General features: G+C 49.7%; 1 protein-coding gene, 1 long non-coding RNA gene and 4 other non-coding genes across 6 annotated transcripts; 4 read left to right on the forward strand and 2 right to left on the reverse strand.

Annotated features, from left to right (window-relative positions):
- Positions 1–1,669: 1,669 nt before the first annotated feature.
- On the reverse strand, positions 1,670–8,071 carry LOC122238330. The gene is made up of 3 exons (XR_006217236.1): positions 8,001–8,071; positions 2,118–2,172; positions 1,670–1,924 (listed from the first exon to the last, which is right to left on the reverse strand). It is a non-coding gene; the product is annotated as an uncharacterized LOC122238330 (long non-coding RNA).
- On the forward strand, positions 5,061–5,133 carry TRNAF-GAA. The gene has a single exon. It is a non-coding gene; the product is annotated as a tRNA-Phe (tRNA).
- TRNAA-UGC lies at positions 7,365–7,436 on the forward strand. Its single transcript has one exon. It is a non-coding gene; the product is annotated as a tRNA-Ala (tRNA).
- Positions 8,072–13,353: 5,282 nt separating the features above from the next.
- LOC102967728 (protein RER1-like) lies at positions 13,354–14,022 on the forward strand. The gene has a single exon (XM_042985251.1). The coding sequence runs from the start codon at positions 13,367–13,369 to the stop codon at positions 13,955–13,957; it is 591 nt and encodes a 196-aa protein (XP_042841185.1). The 5' UTR covers positions 13,354–13,366; the 3' UTR covers positions 13,958–14,022.
- Positions 14,023–16,475: 2,453 nt separating this feature from the next.
- On the reverse strand, positions 16,476–16,548 carry TRNAK-UUU. Its single transcript has one exon. It is a non-coding gene; the product is annotated as a tRNA-Lys (tRNA).
- A 3,549-nt stretch (positions 16,549–20,097) lies between these two features.
- Positions 20,098–20,170, forward strand: TRNAR-CCG. The gene has a single exon. It is a non-coding gene; the product is annotated as a tRNA-Arg (tRNA).
- The last annotated feature ends 3,421 nt before the right edge of the window (positions 20,171–23,591 follow it).

The following is a 23,591-nucleotide window of genomic DNA, read 5'->3' on the forward strand; positions in this document are numbered from 1 at the left end:
GGACGCTCAGTTCTTTGTTCCCCCAGAAGTTAGGAGCTCTTCTCCCCACCGCAACACCATACATCTTTTTCGGCCTCAATCTCCTGAGTCTCCAGGGCCACCCTCTGTCTCTGGAACTTTCCAGAGTTCCGGATTCTGATGTCAAGGCGCCTCAACAGAAGCCCACAGGAGGACACGCCATCCCGTCTTAGAAAATCAGTCACCTGGGGCGCCTGGGTGGCTCAGTCGGTTAAGCGTCCAACTTCGGCTCAGGTCATGATCTCGTGGTCCGTGAGTTCGAGCCCCGCGTCGGGCTCTGTGCTGGCAGCTCGGAGCCTCGAGCCTGTTTCAGATTCTGTGTCTCCCTCTCTCTCTGACCCTCCCCCGTTCATGCTCTGTCTCTCCCTCTCTCAAAAATAAATAAATGTTAAAAAAAAAAGAAAAAAAAAAAGAAAATCAGTCACCGAAGGAAAAAGCAGTCGAGGTTCCAAGCATCCAGAGAGCAAAAAAGCAGCCTCCTTCTCCCTCTAGAGAAGCCAAGAGACCAGGGATCTTCCAGAAAACTCCCTCACCTTTTCCTACCTGTCTACGCGGGGTGGTCACCAACCTTCAGCTGACTCACCCGCACTGCCCGCGTGCTGGCCCGAGGATGGGGTGGCGGCCGCGAGCATCAGCCCTGTCGGGGCCCCGGGCTCCCCAAGGCCGAGACCCGCTCTTGGGACGCCTGCTGAGGCAAGGGCCGGGTGTGAGAAGGAAAGGAGCGCGTCGCAAATGCCAGAAGCGTTTCTTCAGGAGAAAGTCGGGTTCCAATACACTTCTGAGAGTTGGAAATAAGCGGGCCAACAAACGAGAACATTCTTACCTTTTGCATGTCAGGCAAAACCTTACAAAGCACCACGCTTGCAGCGTCTTGGCTGTGCCGATCCCAGGGGCGCTGGCGGGACCTGCCCCCACCGCGTCCACGTACTCCCGGACTCCCCGCAGCTCCCGAACTGCGACCACACGTCAGCCTCGCGCGGCCTCAGAGCGCGCAACCTGTCCGGCCAGAGGCCCAAGGAGAGGTGAGGCTCCGAAGCCACCAAGGTCCGAGGCAAAATGGGCCACATCCCCTCTGGGACAAGCCCTCGTCCCTTGAGAGAGAAGGCGCGCCTCTGCGGCCTCACACCGGCAGGAAGCTGCGGAGAGATGCGGGCGTCCACTAGCCGCTGCACCTGCCCGCAGATGCTGTTCCTTCCCAGGATGCTTTTCCTTGCGCTCCTCCCCTTCGGCCCTGCCCAGCGCCTCGCCCCTCCCTGTCTCAACCCTCCGCCCCTGCGGTGTGCACTCCAAGCCTTCCCTGCAGTCCAGCGCACCCCCGCGTCCCTACCCGCCCGCTTCAGTCTCTGTGCTGACTCCCGTCCACATCACTTGGTACTCTTCTTCCTTCCCTGTGCTCCCAGTTCAGGCCGAGCCCGGGCCTGGTTGGGGCGACGTGCGGGGCTGTGGGTAAACCCTGAGTAGGTAATGTTTTCTGTGCTGGGGAGAAGCAATCGGTAAAAGAACCAAAATAGTTTGGGAGATTATCATCCCAAACCTTACATCCAAATTTTACACTCCTACCAACTCTTGGCTAAAGGCAAAAAAAAAAAAAAAAAAAAGCCTGGACGTGGAGACTGGCGTTTGAGGACCCATGCAGACACGTAGGGTTTTATTGAAATTCAGTCCTTCACTGTATTTCCTGGTTCCAGAGAAAACTGTTCCCGAAATTCTGAAAACCGCGGAGATTGTTGACAGGAGTGTGGGTCCTGGCTCTGTGAGTTGTTGCGGGAGCTTCTAGTGCTCACAGAGGGCAGCAGCCCGGAGCCCGAAGGTTGAAAAGCACTGGGGAGACAGGGGGTACTGGAGGCAAGGAGGTTCGCAAGGACATCTTTCCTTCTTTCTTCTTCTCTTGTCACATAAATCGAGGCTTAATTATAAAGTAAGATGCATAAACCTTAATGAACGAGCTTGATGGGCTGCGACTATGCAGACGTCCCGGTAACCAGCACCCCCAGTAACCAACACCCCAGTAACCAGCACCCCCGGTAACCAGCACCACGGTAACCAGCACCCTGGCAAAGACCCAAGACTCTTAAGCTCCCGGAGCTTCCCCCTCTTACCACGATCCGCTCTGCTTTCTGACCTCCACCACCAGAGATGTGTTTTTCTCCTGTTCTGAAATAGAAATAGAATCATATGATACGTACTCATTTGAGTATTTCACTCCAGTTTTAAAACAATTAGATTCATCCATAGTGATGGTTGTGGAAGTTTTCGTTGCCCCCTAGGCGTTCCTTTGGATGGAAACTGTACATCACAAGATAACACCACAAGGTATTGATTCCCTTCACTGCTGGAGCACATTTGGAGGGCGCCGGGTGTTGGCTGAACGTCTAACGTGGCCACAAGCACTCCTGTCCATGTTCATGTCATTTTAGTGTAGGTGAAAAATTGTCCCTTTTCCCTTTCTGGATTCTATGCTGGTCCAGTAATTAACGTAAGACTTCTAAGATAATTAGGAATGCTTCTAAATTCTACATTTGCACTTTTTTTTTAAATTTTTTTTGACGTTTATTTATTTTTGAGACAGAGACAGAGCATGAACGAGGGAGGGTCAGAGAGAGGGAGACACAGAATCTGAAACAGGCTCCAGGCTCTGAGCTGTCACCACAGAGCCGGACGCGGGGCTCGAACTCATGTACCGTGAGATCGTGACCTGAGCCAAAGTCGGCCGCTTAACCAACTGAGCCACCCAGGTGCCCCTCTACATTTGTACTCTTAATTCAAGTTCTTCTCTCATTTTCTCAAATAACTGGGTTTATGCTAATGTTCTGTGATTTAAAACAGGTGTGGGACATGTGAGTCGTGCACTGACAGAAAATGACAGAAAAATGTAGTTTTAGCGTTCATGAGCAAACGCAACAGCACTTAACAACATAAATTAATGTGAGACAAATTACAGGGGGAAAACAAATTTAATTCTTTATATATGAGAGCCCCATAGAAACATGAAACTCGAAGGAGTGACAAGACAAAGGGGTTTGGGCTTGGGGTAGTAAACGGTGGAGAAGTAACGAGGTTCATTTATCTGACTTTCTCTGCCCTAAATCCCCTGTCTCTGGTGCTGAGATGCTTTGTGCCCTCTTGGTACAGGGGACACTCATCTGCTTTCAGGGACCAAGGAGAATCAGAGTGTCCTCACACCAGCTGTTTGTCAAGTCCCTTTAGTTCCAAGTAATCAAGATGCCAAGGTGGCACATTTCGGGGTGGCAGTTCTGCACCCCTCCACAAGGGAAATACTCATGCGTTTCTCTTAGGCACACGCACAGGTGTGGTCTCGGGGTCACAGGTCATATGCATATTTAGCTCCAGCCAATATTTCTGGGGGCGCCTGGCTGGCTCAGTTGGTGAAGCACACGACTCTTGATCTCAGGGTTGTGACCTTGGGCCCCGCTTTGGGTGTAGAGATTAGAAATAAAATCTTAAAAAAATTTTTTTCAAGTAGTTTCCCAGCGTGGGTGTACGGGTGGCTGGAAAGCCTGGTCAGAGATGCCTGAGACTTGTAGCTGCTTCGCACCCTCAGCAGAACCTGATGCTGGTGAGGAGTATTTCACTGTTCTTAAATTTGAATCTCCCTGCTAGCAAAAGACGTTGAGCACCTTTTAAATCGCCTACTGGTTATATGGGGATCCTCTTTTGTGAAGTGCGTCTTAATTTGCTCTTTCTTTTCGAGATTTTAGTCTTTTTCTTAGCGTTTTGTAGAAGTGCTTCACATATGCCAGGTAAGAGTAGTTGTAATTTGTAAGTATTGAAATGCCTTCTGAGACTGTGGCTCATCTCTTCCTAACGCGGAGAGGGCTTGACAAACTTTCGAAGAAGGGGAAAGAAGAAACGAAGGGGAGAGAGGTTGAGGACACAGGAGAGAGTTCCATCCGGAGATCTCTGTGGTTTTTCCGTGCAGGAAAAATGCCCTGGGCCTTTGGCGGGGCGGGGGCCTTGGGAGGGACTGTTGGGGAGATCGGTCCTGGAGCAGAAGCGCAGTCATCTGGCCTGCCTTCCTCTTACACTTCTAGCACGGGGTCCCGTTCAGAGGTTTAGGGCACGGCGGCGTTTGACACGGTGGATTTTCTGTCCTTGAAGACTCCTCAGAAATGTGGCTCATGTTTCCGGAGGGTGAGGGCATTTCTGCAGTGAGAGGTGTGGCTCAGGGGGGCTCCGCCCTTTCCTAGAGATCGGGTTCGTACCCACGCTCTCGCGTCTACCTGTCTCCGGCACTCCAGTACTCGTCTCCTTTGAACAACTCGTCTTGCAGGCTGTGGCGGAAGGGAGGGCCTCATCGGCCTCATCCTGCGCCCTGGGTCCGCGCCCGGGGTCTCTCCCTGGGTCTCTGCCCCGGGTCTCCGCCCGGGGTCTCTGCCCAGGGTCTCTCCCTGGGGTCTTTCCCTGGGTCTCCGCCCAAGGTCTCCGCCCAGGGTCTCTCCCTGGGGTCTTTCCCTGGGTCTCCGCCCAAGGTCTCTGCCCAAGGTCTCTCCCTGGGTCCCCGCCCAACGTCTCTACCTGAGTCCCCGCCTGGGGTCTCCCCTCGGCCGCCGCAGTGTCCGCTCCGGGAAGCCAGGGAGGAAACACCGGCTCGTCCGGATTTCCTGAACCCCGAGCAAGAAGCCAGTCACCACCCCCACGTGCCCACTAGCCCTGTTCCTGCTGCTCGGCCCCTGAGGAGCAAGACAGAGAAAGGACCGGAGAAGACTCGGTAATTCCGTGTTGAATTCCCTGCATCCCCAAGCGGCGTTCGCGTCGTGGGGAACCCCAGGCGACCACCCAGGGAGCCCCTGCTGACCCGTTTCTACCCGCCCCTCCTCCTCCAGCTCACCCGCTGCCTCCGAAGGCCTTCTCCTCGCGCAGGGTTTCCGGGATCCCTTCCCAACCCCCCTCCCCCAACTCTCGGGGAAGCGGATGCCTGCGAGCGAAGTGGGAGCGGACACGTTGGGGGGTGGAAAGGTACCCTGGCCCCGCGATGCAGACTTTACCAATTGGAGAATGACTAAAGGAGGGGCCTTCCAGCAGCCGAAATAGCTCAGCTGGGAGAGCGTTAGACTGAAGATCTAAAGGTCCCTGGTTCGACCCCGGGTTTCGGCAGCTTGGCTTTTGCCCCGGCACGTGGGGGAGGGCGGGGGCGCGTTTTTGTCACACTCTCTTGGTTCCTATTCACTGAGGTCTTGGATGAAACGTTAACCGACATGGCGAATATTTCATTTAAAGTTTTACAACCTAAGAAATTCCAATAGGTTACATGCCATTACCCTTACAACTCATTTCTGTCTTGATGGGTGTGTGTGTGATGTTTTTAATCCACACAACAATTGCAGGGGGGAATCTGCAGAGAAAGAACCCCTGCAATGTTGTAGTAGAATGTGTGTGGTGTGTGCTCGTGTATGTGCAAGGACAATTCTGCAACTGGAAAACTAGAGTATCCATTATTATGTGGATTATATGTGTGTATAAAGAACTTACACAACGCAACACCGAAAAACCAAATAATCCAATAAAAAATGGGCAGAAGACATGAAGAGACACTTCTCCAAGGAAGACATCCAGATGGCCGACACATGAAAAAATGCTCCACATCACTCATCATCAGGGAAATACAAATCAAAACCACAATGAGATATCCCCTTACCCCTATGAGAATGGCTCACATTAACAACTCAGGCAACAACAGATGTTGGTGAGGATGTGGAGAAAGAGGATTTCTTTTGCAGTGCTGGTGGGAAAGCAAACTGGTGCAGCCGCTCCGGAAAACAGTACGGAGACTCCTCAAAAAATCAAAAATAAAACTACCCTACGACCCAGGAATTGCACGGCAAACTCAGATGGAGAGAGACAAATACCATATGATTTCACTCAAGTGTGGAATATAAGAAAACAAAACAAATGAACAAAGTGGGGGGAAAAGACAAACCAAGAAACAGACTCTTAACTACAGAGAAGAACTTGATGGTCACCAGAGGGAGGTGGGTGGGGGGCCGGGTAGAATAGGTGAAGGGGATTAAGAGCACAGTTGTCCTGATGAGCAGTGAGTAATGCATAGAATTGCCATATCCCTATATTGTACCCCTGAAACTAATTTAACACTGCATTATCAACCATACTGGAAATAAAAGAAAATAAAGGAAATAAAAGTTCCATGAGCCAAGTGAGAGAACTAGTCTGCCAGACAAATCTTATTCCTCCAATTTCAGAAAGGACTCGCTGTCATTTTAGGAATATTGGCAAAAGCTCATATATGGGGAAACCAGAATGGGAAACACTTAACCACTAGAAATCCGGTACCAGGAAATGGGTTTTCTCAGCATCTTCTCATGTAGTTCAAAGAACACAGTCTTAACCAGGATAAGTCCCAGGGTTCAAGAAATGTCCAGGAGTGAACGCTAATGAGCACACTCTTTGGTCTTTACCTGGCTTCTCATTCTTGGGTCTCCCAGTGACTCACAAACCCAAGGCTTGAAGCCCAGGTGATCCTGAGTTGGCCGTGTAGCATCCTCACAAGTGCGCTGCATGTATCTCGAATTTAATGTGAGCAAAGCTAGCTCATGTTCCTCATGTTCCCATCTTCCCCCCTCCCTCCATCTCCAAAAGAATTTTTATAACCTGTTTTCTGCACTTCTGTTTGATAATGGCATGATGTTTCCTATAAATAAATAGATAATTTTTCCCTTGACCTTAAAATCTTGTGTCTCTTTACCTTTGGTCTCACTCTCACAATCCAACATTTCTCTCCATCCCCAAAGCTGTTTCCTTCATGCCTAATGAATGCCTTTTGAAAAAGAGATTTTGGACAATTGTCAGGGCCTCCTAAGTTTGAAGAGAAACGATCCTTTCAGTGAAATGCTGAATGCATCACTCTAGGGTTTCCTTTTAGGGTCGTGATGCCTTTTCCCTATTAAATCTGATACTTAATATTCCAATGGAGCAAACAAGAAATATTATGAACCATTTTAGGCCGGAAAATGCTGACTTACCAAAGCCTTGTGTCTCAGGGTAAGACATATCTGAAGGAAAGCAAAAGAGCTGAAAACTGGGGCTTGATTAATTCCTTGGCAGGAATGGGAGAAGGAAACTGTAAACACGTGTTGAAGCCACAGGAGACACTTCTTGGCTATCACCGGACACGTTTCCAGGGTCTTCCTTTCCATCTCGAGTTCTACACTCTGAAGAATCAGTGCCCCTCTTTGGTTCTTGAAGGTCTCCTGCTCAAAGTAGCCGCGGGAGCCCCGTTAACACTGAACCACCACAACAGGCAGGAATCAAGGGCCTCAGAAAACAAAACTTATTTCCAGATAATCCTTAGCAAGGAGCTTTCCCGGAGGGGGGGTGTAGCTCAGTGGTAGAGCGCATGCTTTGCATGTATGAGGCCCCGGGTTCGATCCCCGGCACCTCCAAGCTGTAGCTTTTTTTTTTTTTTTTCTCCTCAAGAAACACTGATCTAGCACTCCTAACTTTTTGTCCCATTCCTGCACATATGGAGAGAAAAACCTAATGGGTTGTCTTGAATTCTCCCTCATCTCTTGCTGTGAGCCCCCACACCACCCAGGGGGGCGGGACCCTAACAACATCCCTTGAACCCGAACAAAAGCGCGCACACGAAGTAGCGGTTCACCGTGGTTCCCACCGTGTACTATTATTAAAGAGAGGGAAATACAACAACGGAGAAGAAACAGCATCGCCCTACCTACATTTTCTTTGGTTCTTTCTGTTTTCTGGGCCAAACGCAGAATGAGAGCAGCATTACTCCTCTGGCTGCTCTACAGGACCCCCAGCACTTGCGGACCCCAAGCCCTCCGGGGTGAGCGAGCCGAAGGATGCTGGACGACTGGGCCGGGGGGGGGGTGGTGGTGGCCAGGGACCTCAATAGGGGCTTTCCAAACATGAAAGAAATAAACGTGGATCAACGCATTCTCAATCGATATTCCATAATATCTGCTTCCCTACATTTCTTCACTCACCCCGTTTTCACCGTTGTTTTAAATCTTGAAACAAAACATTGCCTGGAGACCTCCGTTAACATCAAATGAAGGCCCTCACGTGAGGAAGTAGGAAAGGCTTTTCCGTCACAATGGGAAAGAGATGCAAAGGTGACGAGAACACAGATGTGTCGGCCGCTTTTGCGGGTGAAGGGCAGCCACTTCCTCTGTCCTTTCGCCTCTGCTCTGTGTGGCCAGGGAACACCTAGGAGTTCCTGACCCACTGGTGGCACCTGCATTAGTCGCTAGGGTCACCATAACAGAATACCACAGACTCGAGCAACAGAAATTTCTTTTCTCACAGTTCTGGGGGCCAAGATCAAGGTGCCGCAGGGATGGTTTCTGGTGAGCCCTTTTCAGGAGGCAGCAGACAGCGGCCTTCTCCGTTTGCTGTCCCATCGCGTGGCTTTTCCTTCGTGTGCACACGCCTTGTGTCTCTTCCTCTTCCTATGAGAGGCACCCTTATCTCACTGAACCTTTATTACCTCCCTAAAGACTCATCTTCAGATACAGTCACACTGTGCAGTTAGGACACCAACATATGGATTTGGAGATGGGGAGGGGGGACACACAATTCAGTCCCTAACAGCACCTTTTCAGGAATTTCCATGCAAGATGGTTTCAAAACTGCTGCTCTCTGTGGACTTATTTCCTGGCGGATCATTTGTCTTTGGGAGGGAATTAAATTTGTTTCCAGTCTCTAAGTCTAACTTTCCACCAGGCTGGGATGTCCTTATTTCCAGATTCCCTTCTCCGGTGACAAAATCTACAGCGGGCACTCCGGAGGGGGACTGCCTGGAGTCTGCCTGGCTGCTGATTGGTGGTGCTCCCTGGGGCCAATTACTTGTTCCAGGATGCCGTTTTCGAGGGGGGTAATGTGGTCATTCCATGTATTCTCTTTACTCTGAGTGCTTTCTCTAGCATTTAAGCACATGGAGTGTGGGGTGTTACTGAGAAAGGACCTGGAGAGGGCATGTGGAATTAGGGTGCTGTTGAGCAGACTTCCAGATTCCAGGTCCAATCCCCTGGACAATAATTTAGGTGACTTTGTGGGTCCCATCACACAGCCCCTGAGTTTTCTGTGGATGAGCTCCAATGGGCGCCGGGAGACCTGATCTACCAAAATGCCATCAAACTATTTGGGTTCCATCAAACTATTTGGGGGTCTCAGAAAGCCAAACTTGGAGGACTTCTAGCCCTATGGCAAACACCAAAATGTCCTCTCCGTCCCAACTAATTTGGCCAGTTCTCTCGTCTGGGATCAAATTGCTAAAAAACTATACTATGAGTGAATTGTGATTAAAATATCTCCTTCCGGTATGGCTGCTTGTGCAGCGGGCCGAGACTTGTTGGCTCGCAGGCCACTCCTCCCTCCATGGAAGAAATCCTGCGCCTCCCCCTCCCCCTGCTGCCCTCACGTCTGTACCTTGTCCACTAAGCCTAAGTCTCTGCTTGTCCCCCTTAGCTCTTACAAGGGCTTCTATTACGAGGGGGCCGTGACAGGTCCCTCTCCCTGTGCCCCCAAGAATCGGACACGGGCAACGCCGGGGCCCCTGCAGAAGCGGGGGTGAGATTCTGAGACAGACACCTGGATTCCAGAGGCTTGCTTACATGACAGATGTCACCGCTCACGTACAGTCCCGAGCCGTCGTCGGCCCTTGGACCCAGCCGACACCCTGCACCTGTTCACACAAGGTGCCCTCCGTCCTGGCACCAGTTACTGCCTTAGGGTCCGTGCCACGGCTTCTACCTCAACACTCAACGTCCAGGAAACACTCGTTCCTCCCGCTGCCCGACGTGCGGACGCCGGCAGACCCCGCTCCCACCTGCAGCTCCTCTCGGGCCGTCACCGCGCAGGGATCAGACCCGGCCGACCCGCCGGCCCGGCCGGGTGCACCGACCCCACCGACAACGCTGACCCCGCCGACCTCACCGACCCCGCGGACCCCGCTCGCGCACCCACCGCACCGACTGCGCGGACCCGCCGACCCCACCGACCCCGCCGACCGCACCGGGCGACTGACCCCGCCGACTCCGCCGCGCGCCTCCTCTCCGGTGCGACCGTCCGGGGAAAACGCGCGCTCAGCTCCCTTCAGGACCGGGAACCGATCTTCTCCCCCCCGCCCCCCCCCCCCGGCCTCTCGCGCCCACTCACGCGACCCTCCGCTCGCCTTTGTCACCCCCGCCCCGCCCGCTCCCGGGGCCCCCGGGGCCCCCTCGCCTACTTCCCGCGCCGAGCTCCCATTCCCCGCCCCGCCAGCCCGGCCTCAGTCCGCGGCGGCGTCTCCAGGCCTCGGCCTGACCGACCCTCTGGTTTTCACAATCAGCTGCGGCTTTTAAACAGTGTGGGTCCCCGACCCCCCGACCCCACAGGACCCGGGATCCCCACAAACCCAGTGACTGTCGCACCGCATTATGGGCGAGGCTGGAAGGGCGCGCGCCCTTGGCTCAGGTTCCCGCAGCAGGTGCGGCCGCCCGGGACGCCCCCCGCCCCCCTCCGGCGCCCTCCCTCCGTCTCGCCCTCCGCGCGCCTCGGAGTCGCGCCCCCTACACGAACCCGAACCCGAACCCGGGCGGGACCCGCGACGGCGCGAACCCGGGACCCGACCCGCGACGGCGGCTGGACGGCCGGTGACCCCCCTGCGGTCCGCGGGCAGCGCGGCTCGCGACCTCCGTGGTCGGTGGGTCGGTGCTTTGCAGACACAGACACGGCTTCCTGTGCCAGGAGCGACCGCCACCGAACCCGGATTTCTCCGCTTCAATCGTTTTGCCACATTTGTTTTTTCTCTTCCCCCCAAATGGAAACACACAAATTATTATTTTTTCTGATTTTAGAATAACTTGCATATTGTCAGGTCTTATTTCTAATAGTTAAAATTCTGAAATGTTAGCATTAATAGCGTACTATGACGTAACACCCAGCTGTACTTGAATTCCACCAATCATTAAAAAAAGGTCCTTCTGAGCGACTTTCCCCAGTCTAGGACCCGGTTCAGGATCATGCCCAGCAGGTGGCTTTCTTGTTCTCTGTGTCCTTCAGTCTGGGATGGCTTCTCAACCCTTCCTTTCCTGACGCTGGCGGTTTTGAGGAACTCAAGCCAGTAGACCCTTCAGTTTGGGCTTATCTGGTGTTTCTTCATGATTGGGTTCGGGTTACACACTTTGGCAAAAATACAAACGATGCTCGTTCTCAGTGTATCACATAAGCGTTTTTCATTTATGAGTGGTGTTAACTAAATGTAATGTTTCCCTTCAGTTAGTTTTGTAAAATGGGCAGAAACATTTGAGGTCAAACAAGTACTTCATTCCTCACCAAAATTTTGTCCATCACTTTATTTTATTTTTAAATTTTTTTTTCAACGTTTTTTATTTATTTTGGGGACAGAGAGAGACAGAGCATGAACGGGGGAGGGGCAGAGAGAGAGGGAGACACAGAATCGGAAACAGGCTCCAGGCTCTGAGCTGTCAGCACAGAGCCCGACGCGGGGCTCGAACTCACGGACCGCGAGATCGTGACCTGGCTGAAGTCGGACGCTTAACCGACTGCGCCACCCAGGCGCCCCTTTATCCATCACTTTAAAAAAAATATTTACTTATTTTTGAGAGAGAGAGAAAGAAAGAGACAGCGCATGAGCGGGAGAGAGGCAGAGAGAGAGGGAGACACAGAATCCGAAGCAGCTCCAGGCTCTGAGCTGTCAGCACAGAGCCCAACACAGGGCTTGAACCGAGAGCTGTGAGATCATGACCTGAGCTGAAGTCAGACACTGAACCCACTGAGCCACCCAGGTGCCCCCTTTTACCCACAGTTTCAAAATAGGTGGATAAATTTTCTATGGTAATCAATCATTACCATGATGGTGGCACAATGGTGACACTTTAGCTCTATTCTTTAAATCTATTCTTTCACATTTATTTCTTTTTAAATTGATATATAATTGACCTATAAAACTATATTAGTTTCAGGTGCACAACATAATGATCTGATATTTGTATGCACTGCAAAATGATCATCGCAGGAAGTCTACTTATTATATCCATCGCCACACATAGTTACAGTTTTTTTCTTGAGATGAGGATTTTTAGGATCTACTGGTAGTAAGTTTCATATGTGCAATACAGTCTTGTTACCTGTAGGCTTCCTGAATTACATATAACAGGGCATGAGTGTGTTCTTTGCCTCGAACACAAAGTTTAGATCTTTAAAAGATTCTCCATTGAGAAACTGTCCAGTACCTCTACAAACACGGGCGTTCCAATAGCACTGTGCATACACAGTCCAGCTACTGTAATAGATATTCAATAAACAGTTCCTATGGTGCTCATGGGGCAAACAGGAAAAACAAAGCCCACGTCCTTAGTATCAATATCGTGAATCCAACCAATATCCAGATTCTTCCTGGTGTAATGCAAAGAAACATCACTCAGTAATTCTGGAGACTTTCCTAACTGTGCTTTTATGTGACCAGAGAGCTCAGTACATTTCTTGTCCTGCCACCACCAGCATTTTACACACATGCACACACACTCACACGTCAGAACTCAAAGATCTTTGTGTTTGATACTTTTCTAGATTCTTCCTCAGTGAAGTCCATCCTTCTTTCTTATCATCCTGTTCTACCAGCTCTGCAAGTCAGATAAGGGAATTTCTGCCAGACGAATCAGTTTCTGTCATTTTCAAAATAGACTCAATAGTATTTTTACAAATATGCTCAGTAAGCTGAGCCTCCAACTCTTGATTTCAGCTCAGGTCATGATCCCGGGGTCGTGGGGCGGAGCCCGTTGTCAGGCTCTGCACTGAGCATGGAGCCTGCTTAAGATTCTCTCTCTCTCCTGCCCCTCCCCCCTCAAATTATCACAGTTCTTATCACAAAGAGAAACACATATTTTCTTTTTTTTGTATCTATGACATGATGAATGTTAACTAAAGTCATTGCGATAATCATTTCACAATACATGTAACTCAAGTTGTTACGCTGTATGTGTTAAACGTATACAGTGCTCTATGTCACGTACATCTCAATAAAACTGGATAAGAAAACTGGGTTTTGGGAGTGCCTGGGTGGCTTCAGTTGATTGTGTGTCTGACTTCGGCTCAGGTCCTGATCTCACAGTTCGTGGGTTCAAGCCCTGCATTGGTTTCTGTGCTGACAGCTCGGAACCAGAGCCTGCTTTGGATTCTGTGTCTCCCTCTCTCTCTGCTCCTCCCCCACTCATGCTCTGTCTCTTAAGAATAAATAAACATTTGGGACCGTGCGAAGCGCCTGCGCGGCCGCCTGCCCGCATCCTCCTTCCCGCGGCCCGCGGCCCTCGGAGACCGCGCTCGACCGCAGGGAGCAACGAGGTACAGGATGTCTGAAGGTGACAGCGTGGGAGATTCTGTCCATGGGAAACCTTCTGTGGTGTGCAGATTCTTCACAAGACTCGGGCAGATCTATCAGTCCTGGCTAGACAAGTCCACGCCTTACACGGCCGTGCGATGGGTGGTGACACTGGGCCTGAGCTTCGTGTACATGATTCGCGTCTACCTGCTGCAGGGCTGGTACATCGTGACCTACGCCTTGGGGATCTACCACCTCAACCTTTTCATAGCTTTTCTTTCTCCGAAAGTGGATCCTTCCTTGATGGAAGACTCAGATGACGGCCCCTCGTTACCAACCAAACAGAATGAGGAGTTCCGGCCCTTTATTCGAAGGCTTCCCGGGTTTAAGTTTTGGCACGCGGCGACCAAGGGCATCCTCGTGGCCATGGCCTGTACCTTCTTTGAGGCTTTCAATGTCCCGGTGTTCTGGCCCATCCTGGTGATGTACTTCATCATGCTTTTCTGTATCACCATGAAGAGGCAAATTAAGCACATGATAAAGTACCGGTACATCCCGTTCACGCACGGCAAGAGGACGTACAAGGGGAAGGAAGACGCGGGCAAGACGTTTGCCAGCTAGGCGCTCAGCTGGACCCATCAGAGTCTGAGGACGGTTCTGCGCCATTGTAACAATGCCTTCTTCCTTCACATGAAGTAGTTGATTTCGAGGGAGTCGAATTTTCTTTTTAAAAAGGAGCTTCAATTATTTGTAACTGAAACATCAGGTTCTTGAAGAAACTGACATTTAAACCAAATTGTATTGATTTATTTTTCAGTGACGTTCAAGTGTTCAAATGGATGGAATTCTAGTAAACTGCAGGCTGGGAGGACTGTCGGGTGGGGTGAGGGGTGGGGCGGGTGGTCTCAGTTGTCGTGTGGTCCTGGAACTGACCTGCACGGAAGGAGCCAGGTTTCGCCCCAGCTGCCCCCCACCCCCTGCACCCCTGGACGCCATGGCCACGTCGCCCAGCTGGATGATGATGCTAACCTGATTCCTGCGCTTTGGAAGAACATTCGAAAGGTGATTTTCAAGTAACTCTGGGGTTCTAATGCCACTTTCCCAATTTCATCTCACGAGAGATGTTTCAAGTTGGTCTGTATCATAATGACTCAAAACTCTGTTCTTAACTACCATGATTGCTTTTGAGGGCCTGGAATTATAAATATATATATTATATTTTAAAAATAAATAAATAAATAAACATTTAAAACAATGAGAAAAAAGAAAACTGGATTCTGTTGGCCAATAGTATTTTTGCGTTCTTCTTTATGCTTGATCATTTCCTGTTCAGTTGTATCAATTATTCTGAGAGAGGTTTTGAAGTTTTCAAGTATAATTGTGGATTTGTCTATTTTTCTTTTCTTTTTTTAAAAAAAATTTTTAATGTTTATTGAGAGAGACAGGGCATGAACAGGGGAAGAGCAGAAAGAGAGGGAGACACAGAATCTGAAGCAGGCGCCAGGCTCTGAGCTGTCAGCACAGAGCCCGACGCGGGGCTTGAACTCACAGACCATTAGATCATGACCTGAGCAGAAGTCGGAAGCTCAACAGACTGAGCCATGCAGGCGCCCCTCTATTTTTCTTTTCAATTCTAGCAGTTCTTAGTTTTTTCTTCGCATATTTCACAGCTCTGTGGTTTGGTGCGTGCGTATCAGGGATGACTGCCATCTTGGTAAATGTACAATTTTTACCATTATATCATGTCCTTTTTTGTCTCTGTTAATGATCTTTGTCCTGAGGCTTACTTTACTGATGACATAGGTACTCCGGCTGTCCCTCATGACATATCTGTTTTCCCCTCGTAATTTCAGCCCGCCTCTGTATTTATATTTGTCCTGAGCTTCCTGCAGACAGCAGGGTCATGTTTTCTAATCCACCCTCTTAATATCTGTATTTTGATTGGTGTACCTAGACTATTTATATCTAATGCAATTATTGATACATTAGGGCTTAAGTCTGGCATTTTATTTTTTTGCTTCTGCTTGGTTCTGCGATTTTCGCTTTTTGTTCCTTTTTTTGTTTGTTTTATGGACTACTTGTACATCTTTCGGATTCCATATTCCTTTATGTGTAGCTTTTTGCACTGTCTCCCTTCGCATAGATCTCAGCAGCTGCTCCAGGACTTACATCATGTGGATTTGCCTTCCCACGGTATCCTCGTGTCACCATTTTGTCTGAACTGTAGTAACCTTACCTCCCTTCTTGTCACTCTACCCTTCCTCATTTGTAATGTACTTGTCTTAGCAATTTCTTTTACATACATTAGAACCATGTCGGACAATGTTATACCTTTTCCTTCAAACTGTCAAACACTAACTTAGAAAGCTCCAGAGGATGAAAATTTACTATATTTGCCATGTTTCTTGCTTACAATGTATTTTCTTCCTTCCTGATGCCCAACATTGCTTTCTGTATCATTTTCTGTCTGTTTGGAGAACTTACTGGAGCCAGTTTTAGGGTAGTTCTGCTGCGAGCAATTATCTTAGTTTTCCTTGATCTGGAGTATCTTGTTTCCCCTTCATTCTTGAAGGATATTTTCTCTGGATATCGTATTTTGGTTTGACAGTCCTTTTCTTTCAGCGCTTGAAAAAGTGCCATCTTGGGATGCCTGTGGCTTGTCGGTTGAGTGTGTCCAACTCTTTTTTTCAGCTCAGGTCATGATCCCAGGGTTGTGGGATCAAGCCCCACATCAGGATCTGCACTGAGCGGGGAGCCTGCTGGAGATTCTCTCTCTCCTCTCTCTCTGACCCTCCCCTGCTTGCACACTCTGTTGCATACTTTGTCTCCAAAATTAAAAAAAATATATGCCACTCTTTCTGGCCTCTATGGTTTCTGATGAAATTGCCACTGTCATTCAAATTATTTTTGTGTCAAATTTTTTTTATTGTTTTTAGAGTTCAGGAGTTTTGATTGCTCTTCTTTCCAGTCACCTGACGACTCTTCTCTAAAAACCCCATAAAAGTGTGAATCTCCAGGCCAGCAATCTCCATAGAGGTGGCGCCTACAAATCAAAGAGTAGACAAAGTTCCAGTCAATGTGCAAGCGGAACCCTTCTCTCTTACACCCTTTGGGTGCTCAGAGTAAAACGAGAGCGATTCGCCTGAACAGGGACTTGAACCCTGGACCCTCAGATTAAAAGTCTGATGCTCTGCCAGCTGAGCTATCCAGGCTCATGCACCACTTCCTCTCCGTGCGTATCTAATATTGGTTTGCACATTGGGGCACTTCCTATGGTTTTGTGTCCTGGTTCTCAAATAACAGCCTTTGAATTCTCCTCACTGGGAAAAAGTGCCTTAGAGACACGTTACAATCTCCGGGACCTTTTCCTCTTTTTCTCTCCTCTCTGTCCCCCACCCCCCAGTTGTTCGGAACCAAAGATGCACCGTCTCCTCCAGGAAGCCGGCAGGTTTCAGAGAGGAGGCTCTGGGTTCTAGCCAAGCACCGGCACATGAATGTTTCCCGTTTGCACGCGCGCTGCTCACACGGCCCTTGTTTGCACCCTTACACGTCGGAGGGGCAGACTGTGAAGGAGGAAGAGCTTGAAGGCGCACGACAATGTTTCACAAGGGACCCCTCCCTCTGCTGTTGGGTGGGACCGCCGCCCCCGCGCAGGGCGAGCAGTCCCAGGGCTGAGAGAGCGGGGACAGCCGCGGAGCGCTGTCGGGGTCGGCCTGAAGGCAGCGCCTCCTCCCTGGGGTGGTCGCGGCCCAAAGATTTCAGAAATAGTAGTGCTGACAGAGCGACCTCGTCCTGCCTCGTTCCTCCCCCAAACACCCACAGACAAGGGCGGTAATCAGTCCCGACACGCGCTCAACCGCCGAGTGTCTGCGACGGTGCACCTGAGTGGGGGCGGGGAGGGGGGTGTCTCAGCAAGCAGGGGGCCTGGGCGTCATCCTCCGCACCTGGGGCCTTCCTTCAGGACCAAAGTCCTCCTTCCTGTCGTTCCTGTGATTTTCCCCTTCCTCCTCCTCCCCCTCCCTCCCTCCCCCTCCCCCTCCTCCTCCTCCCTCCCCCTCCTCCTCCTCCCTCCCCCTCCTCCTCCTCCCTCCCCCTCCTCCTCCTCCCTCCCCCTCCTCCTCCTCCCTCCCCCTCCTCCTCCCTCCCTCCCTCTCCTCCTCCTCCCCCTCTGTCCTCCTCCCTCCTCGCCTTCTCCTCCTCCCTCCTCCTCACTCCTCCCCCTCTTCTTCCTCCTCCTGCTCTCCTCCCTCCAAATTCACCATCTCTTCCTGCTTCAGTCTTCTCTCACTGTCTGCTGCTCATATTGAAAGTAAAGGTGTATCCAAGGGCCTTGGGACCACTGAACTGTGGTGAAGCCAGCCCAGGGAATATTGGATTGAGGAGAGGACAGAGATACAGCTTACTCAGGATCCCTCCAGCAGGAGGCAATAACAAGCCAGCTCCACGTAAACCAGCACTTGTACCTTTGGTTCCAGTCTCAGCTTTATTAAAGAGCAAGGCGGAAAGAGAAAAGGTATCAGAAAAAGAGAAAGAGAAAAGAGAAAGGTTCAGAAAAGGTAGCCACAGGCGACTTCCTCTCCCTGTTTCCCCAGCTGTGTCTGCACCAGCGAGCAAGCAGGTGGCAGGTAGCATAGAAAACCTGACATTTCTTTATCCCTTCCTTCATTGTCGGCCCGCTGCGCACACAGCACGTGGGGTCAGTGCCCACATCTCCAGGGCTACAGACGTTCTTCCTGCAGGAGTGAGCAAACGTATGGTTCGAATCACAACTCACAGGACATGCTGCGCTTTCCGAATTCAGAACTCAAGAATAGGCCCTAAATTAAGTGGCTGACATGACCAAATTGGGAGATTCTTGCTCTAAAGGTGTGAATGCATATTTGATCCAGGGTTTGGCAGGCCCTCTGATTTAGTAAAAATAAAAATAAAAAGGAAGGAAGAACCCTTTTCCAAAACTACAGAAGCCTCTTCTGACTAGGGACACCCTCTGCCACCCACGTCCTCGAGCAAAATATCCAGACAGATGCAGCAAGAATACGACTTCCACACTCTCCAGTCCTCCTTGGATTCCTCACAAAATAGTTCATGGAAAATTTTTAAGATTTTTAGAGAAATGCTGCCTGGAGCACATCGGATAAAACTCTCAGAGAAAGAAGCATTGAATGGCTTTGGGGGGAAATCGTATCATCCCTAGAAAGAAAAGTTTATGTTTTTCAAAAGCTACCTACGGGCTGCTTAGTACCATTTTTAAAACATCTGTGCCCGTCTTCGTGTCCTGACGTCGCCGCCTTCTCCGCAAGAAAGAAATGTGGACGGTTTGGCCCAGTCCACCAGCCTTACTCTGCTGCTTATGCGGATCGTGAATTTGTTCCTCCCCCAAACTGAACAACAACAAAAAATACCAGTTTTTAAATATTTGGTGGCGTTTTGAGGTCTCTGTCTGCTATTCCTTGAGCACAAAATCCACAAGGGAGAATTAGAGGAACCGCAGCCGAGACCCTTCCCAGCCTGTGAAGGAGCTTGAGTTCGCAGGAACTTTGGTGCCGGGCCTCCTTCCCGCAGGTGAAGTGGTTCCGTTCCTCCTGCCGGTGCCCTGAGCCTCCCCAAACGGGGATCCAAGGGACCGTCATCCAGTCTTCTCACTGAACCCATCTCCAGAAAGAAAGGAGTTCAACTGAGTCAGATGCATAGGAAACATCTGGAAGCATCTTGGTCCAACCAGACCCACCGGGGCCAGGCCTTAACGCTTAGCCTCCTCTGGTCTCAGAAATGGCGACTCATCCTGGCAAGTTCGGTAAGACAGAACATCCCATCCCGAGCATGGCCTAAAGCGGTTCTTCAGCGTGACCTAACCCTGCCTGCCCAGGGGATCCAGCAACTGACCGGCAGGTGCAGAGGCGAGAGGACTAGTGGAGGAAAGACGGTGCTGGGCACAGGAAAAGAAAGAGCAGTGTGGTCTGTCTGGACTCTTCCAGAAACCCAGAGGATAAGGAACAGGGAGGATCTGTCATTGCTTTACTTTAGGAGGTGGTGGTGGCTGTGGGGGGTTCTTACCCGTCCTACCCCGACAACTGGGCCGCGCACATTTCACACGAGGTGGCCCCCGGTGGTTCCGGGGGGTCGATGCGCGGGGGGTGCCGGGAATGGGGCAGCCCTTGGGCCGTTAGGGTCCAGGAGGCCGACGCCCGTGCACGCGGTTTGCGCCCTACCCCCTCCCCACCTTGGAGCACTTCGGGAGTCAGCACAAGGCACCTGAGCCAGCCTCCGACGGAGATCGGGGACCAGCACCCCGCCCCACTGGGGGTGACCCCTGCCCTTGAGGGTGCAGGGTCAGGTTGTTAACGCCGCCTGCACGAATGAGTTGTGGTAAAGTGTCTCCAGCGTGCGAAAGCAGGACGCGGCGGCCGCCTTTCCCCGGAGGAAGCCCGAAGGGCAGGGCCGACCAAACCCGGGCGCTCCCCCACCCTGGGGTCAGCGACCCTGGGGCTCTTATTTCTCCCCCCGCAAATCCCCCCCCCCACGCGTGGTCTTTGCCAGCGACTGAGGCAGAGACCTTGGAGGAATCACATCCCTCTGTCCCCCTCCGTGCACCTGTTCTAAGGAATGGTTGTTAGCGATCCCGGATGGGGTTTTGTTCCTTTTTTTTTGGGGGGGGAGGGGGGTTTGAAGGCTGATAATTAAATCCTCCTCCAGCTACAAAATTAAATCTTAGAAGGGAGACATCTCAGCTTGTGGGTTTGGAAACCCTTCCCCCATGGGCTGGCCGCGTGGCCTAATGGATAAGGCGTCTGATTCCGGATCAGAAGATTGAGGGTTCGAGTCCCTTCGTGGTCGCTGCTTTCTTGCTGGACAAGAAACGGTAACTCTTTCATTTGACTCGCAATGAGAAGGACCCCTGAGAAGTTAAAGTTAGTCTTTATAAGCTTTTTGTAAAGTCTTCGGAAACCTAAAGTTTCTTCAGAAACCTAAAGTTAGTCTTTATAAGTTTTTGTAAAGTTTTCAGAAACATAAAGAAGTCTTTTGGAAACTGGCAAGCCTGTGTGCCAGTGAGTCACCAACAGCCTGCATTTTGCTAGTGGCCTCTAATCAGTAAAGATAGCAGTAAAGCACTAGTGAATGAATAGTCACCAACATTGTCGCGCCCTGGATCTCCCGGCTTAAAGCCCCTCACTAGAACTGGCTGATAATGGCCCAGAAAAGGAGGCGAGGGGTGGAAAAGCCAACTGTTAATGCTTCTCTGGAAAGCTGGGTTTCAAAGGGCTTCTATGCAAGAGTAAGAAATACCAGGGGTCGGGGATACTGAGGCCAGAAGAGGCCCTTGAAATCTGAACACTCATAGTGAGTGTCTGTCTGTTACTTCTCAGACTGAACTATCCGGGCTCAGGGATCCAACTTTCCCTGAGAATTTAGTCAAAGCCAGTAAGTCAATTATTCTCTAATCTTTCCATTATTTGTCTTTATTACAAGCACACAGTGTTGGTCTTTTCCATCATGTGATTTGTGGGAAAAGGTGTGAAGGACAGGACTTGATGTTGACCAAGACCAGCGTCATCTTACCAAAACTTGGTTCTGAACCAGGGACCAAGTCAGCCCCAGGCTGTCCCTTCTGATCTAATCTCAGAAGAATCAATATTTCAACTGCTTCTTCAACTGTTCACATGATTTGTAACTTTCACTTTTGGACCACTTCCTATCCCTTAAGCATTGCCGTTTTCCACCACCCACTCACGCACTTACCACTCACCCAGAAAGATTTGGGATCCAGGTTTTGGTGGTGCCGAATGGAAGGGTGGGGGAGGGAGCCAGAAGCAAAGAGAGAGGTAGGGGAGCTCCATTGGAACATCTCTGCTTCTCTGTTTAGTGTCTGTTTCGTGACTCAAAATTAGACTCAACAACTATGTCTGTTAGGCACTTTATTTTTCCTCTCCTTTCATCTTTCCCTCTCTGTTCCATTCTTCAATGTTACTGAAAAATAGAACTCAAGGTGAACTTGTAAGTGTTGGGTAGGTGTTTGCTTCTTGATGGAAATATGGTGAGTTCTCCCCCCCCCTTTTTTTCTGTCTTATCTTGTCTTCCTTTTAGCAAAACAGCCGTCCTGTGTGGTAGCAAAGACTACAGAGTAGGACCTAGGACCACGCAGCTGCAAAGACAAGGAACATTGGATCATTGCTTTTCTTGTGAGGTGAGCAGGGAGTCATGAGAACATGAGTGAAAAAGTACAAGAAAGGTTTGGTTACATGGCAGAGAACACATATAGAGATACTGGGGTCGTATGTCGGTACTGAAGCCCAGAGAAATCAGCCTGTGCTACACATCTTTCATAAAGTATCAGTGTCATTTTGGGGCAGTTTTGAAAAACCTAACAATTGGCAAGAGAAAGTTCACTAATTTTGAAATCATTAAGCTAGAGCCTCTCTGGCATTTCTGATTCAAGAAACTTCCCACTCCAATCTGAGATTTGTACACAGTAGCTCAAATATATTTACATTAAAACACCTGGGGGGGGGGGCTGGCTCACCCAGTGGGTGGGGAATGCAACTCACGATCTTGGGGTTGTGAGTTCAAGCCCTGCATTGGGCATGGAGCCTACGAGAAAAAGTGTATTTAAATTAAAAAGCATTTACCCATTATATGTAATAATTAATTATATACAATTATTTATATAATTAACTTAGCTGGGTTTTTGTTCTCTTTTGAACTAAGGAATTTGTAACAGAAAGCATCACAATTATTTTTCTGCTAACTAACGATGTGGGACACAGCAAATACAGCTCATTACTTTTGGGATTTTTCTCTACAAAGTGTGGGAAAAATATTTGGTGTAGTCCAGCAGTTGCTTCGAAGATGCCAAAGACAATATTTTTTAAAAGTTCTCTCTTTTTAAACATATTTATTTTTGAGAGACAGAGAGAGCAAGAACAGGAGAGGGGCAGAGAGAGAGGGAGACACAGAATCCGAAGCAGGCTCTAGGCTCCCAGCTGTCAGCACAGACCCCGACGCAGGGCTTGAAGGGCTTGAACTCGTGAACAGTGAGATCATGACCTGAGCCACCCTTAAAAGTTCTCCTTTAACATCAACAATGATAAGTCATGCTAGTCATATATACCCTTAATATGTGATGAAAAATATATGTAGATAGATCTATAAATATATAAATATTTATACCTTGTGGTCTTCCTCCCCAGAACTCAGCGCCCCAGCCTAATCATGTCCAAAAGAGCAGACAATTCCAGCAGAGAGCATCTTACCGAATACCTCACCAGAGTTCCTCTAAAGTATCAAAGTCATTGTGATGGCCAATCTTGTGTGTCCACTTGACCCGGCTAAGGGATGCCGGGAGAAGTGCTAAAACATTATTTCTGGGTGTGTCTGAGAGTGTTTCCGGGAGAGGTTAGCATTTGATTCAGTAGACTGAGTGAACAGACCTGCCCCCACCAATGAGGGCCCAAGAGGAACAAAAGGGCAAAGGAGAGGAGACTGTCTCTCGCCTGAGCTGGGAAATCTACATTTCAATCTACATGTTGAAAATCTACATTCTCAGACATCCTGAGCTCCTGGTTGGAAGGCTTTCCAACTGGGACTGATGATGCCACTGGGTTTTCTGATTCTCCAGCATGTAGATGGCAGATTATAGGACTTCTCAGCCTCCACAACTACATGAGCCAATTCCCACATGAAATCTCTTCTTACATATATCTTGTTACAATAAAATAAAATGAGAATACCCTCAAAAATCCCCCAAGCAAACAAAACCCTGCAAACCACATAAGTGAACCCAAATCTAGCTTATTTCATGAATACAAGTAAAACTTAATGGAGGTTATTTCCTGTAAATGTCTCTAATAATCATAAAAGAAGCTTGTCATCTTCCTAAAATGGTATAAGATCATCACTTTTAACCATCTCCTGCTGTCTTGAACCCCCCGATGTAATAACCGGTCATTTTAAAGGTTAAACAACAACCTCATTTTCACTCTATAAGCCGTCTTGTGATGTCATGCCCCTGAGCTTCTTATCAGTGTTGGAACTGAAGACTGAGTTCAGGAACTGTTTCTGGTGCACAGTAAACCCTTACTAAATACGATTTCACTGCTCTGGCTTTGATTTTTACTGTTTCTGGATTTTTGACAATCTCTATGTATCCTACTGGCTTTGTTTCTCTGGAGAGCCCTGATTGATACAGTCATCAAAACCAAGAAAAATCTAAGAAGAAACTGTCGCAGAAAAAAACAACAACAACCCTGAAGACACATAC

Source organism: Panthera tigris, chromosome B2 (genome assembly GCF_018350195.1).
Source record: "Panthera tigris isolate Pti1 chromosome B2, P.tigris_Pti1_mat1.1, whole genome shotgun sequence".
Taxonomy (NCBI): Eukaryota; Metazoa; Chordata; class Mammalia; order Carnivora; family Felidae; genus Panthera; species Panthera tigris.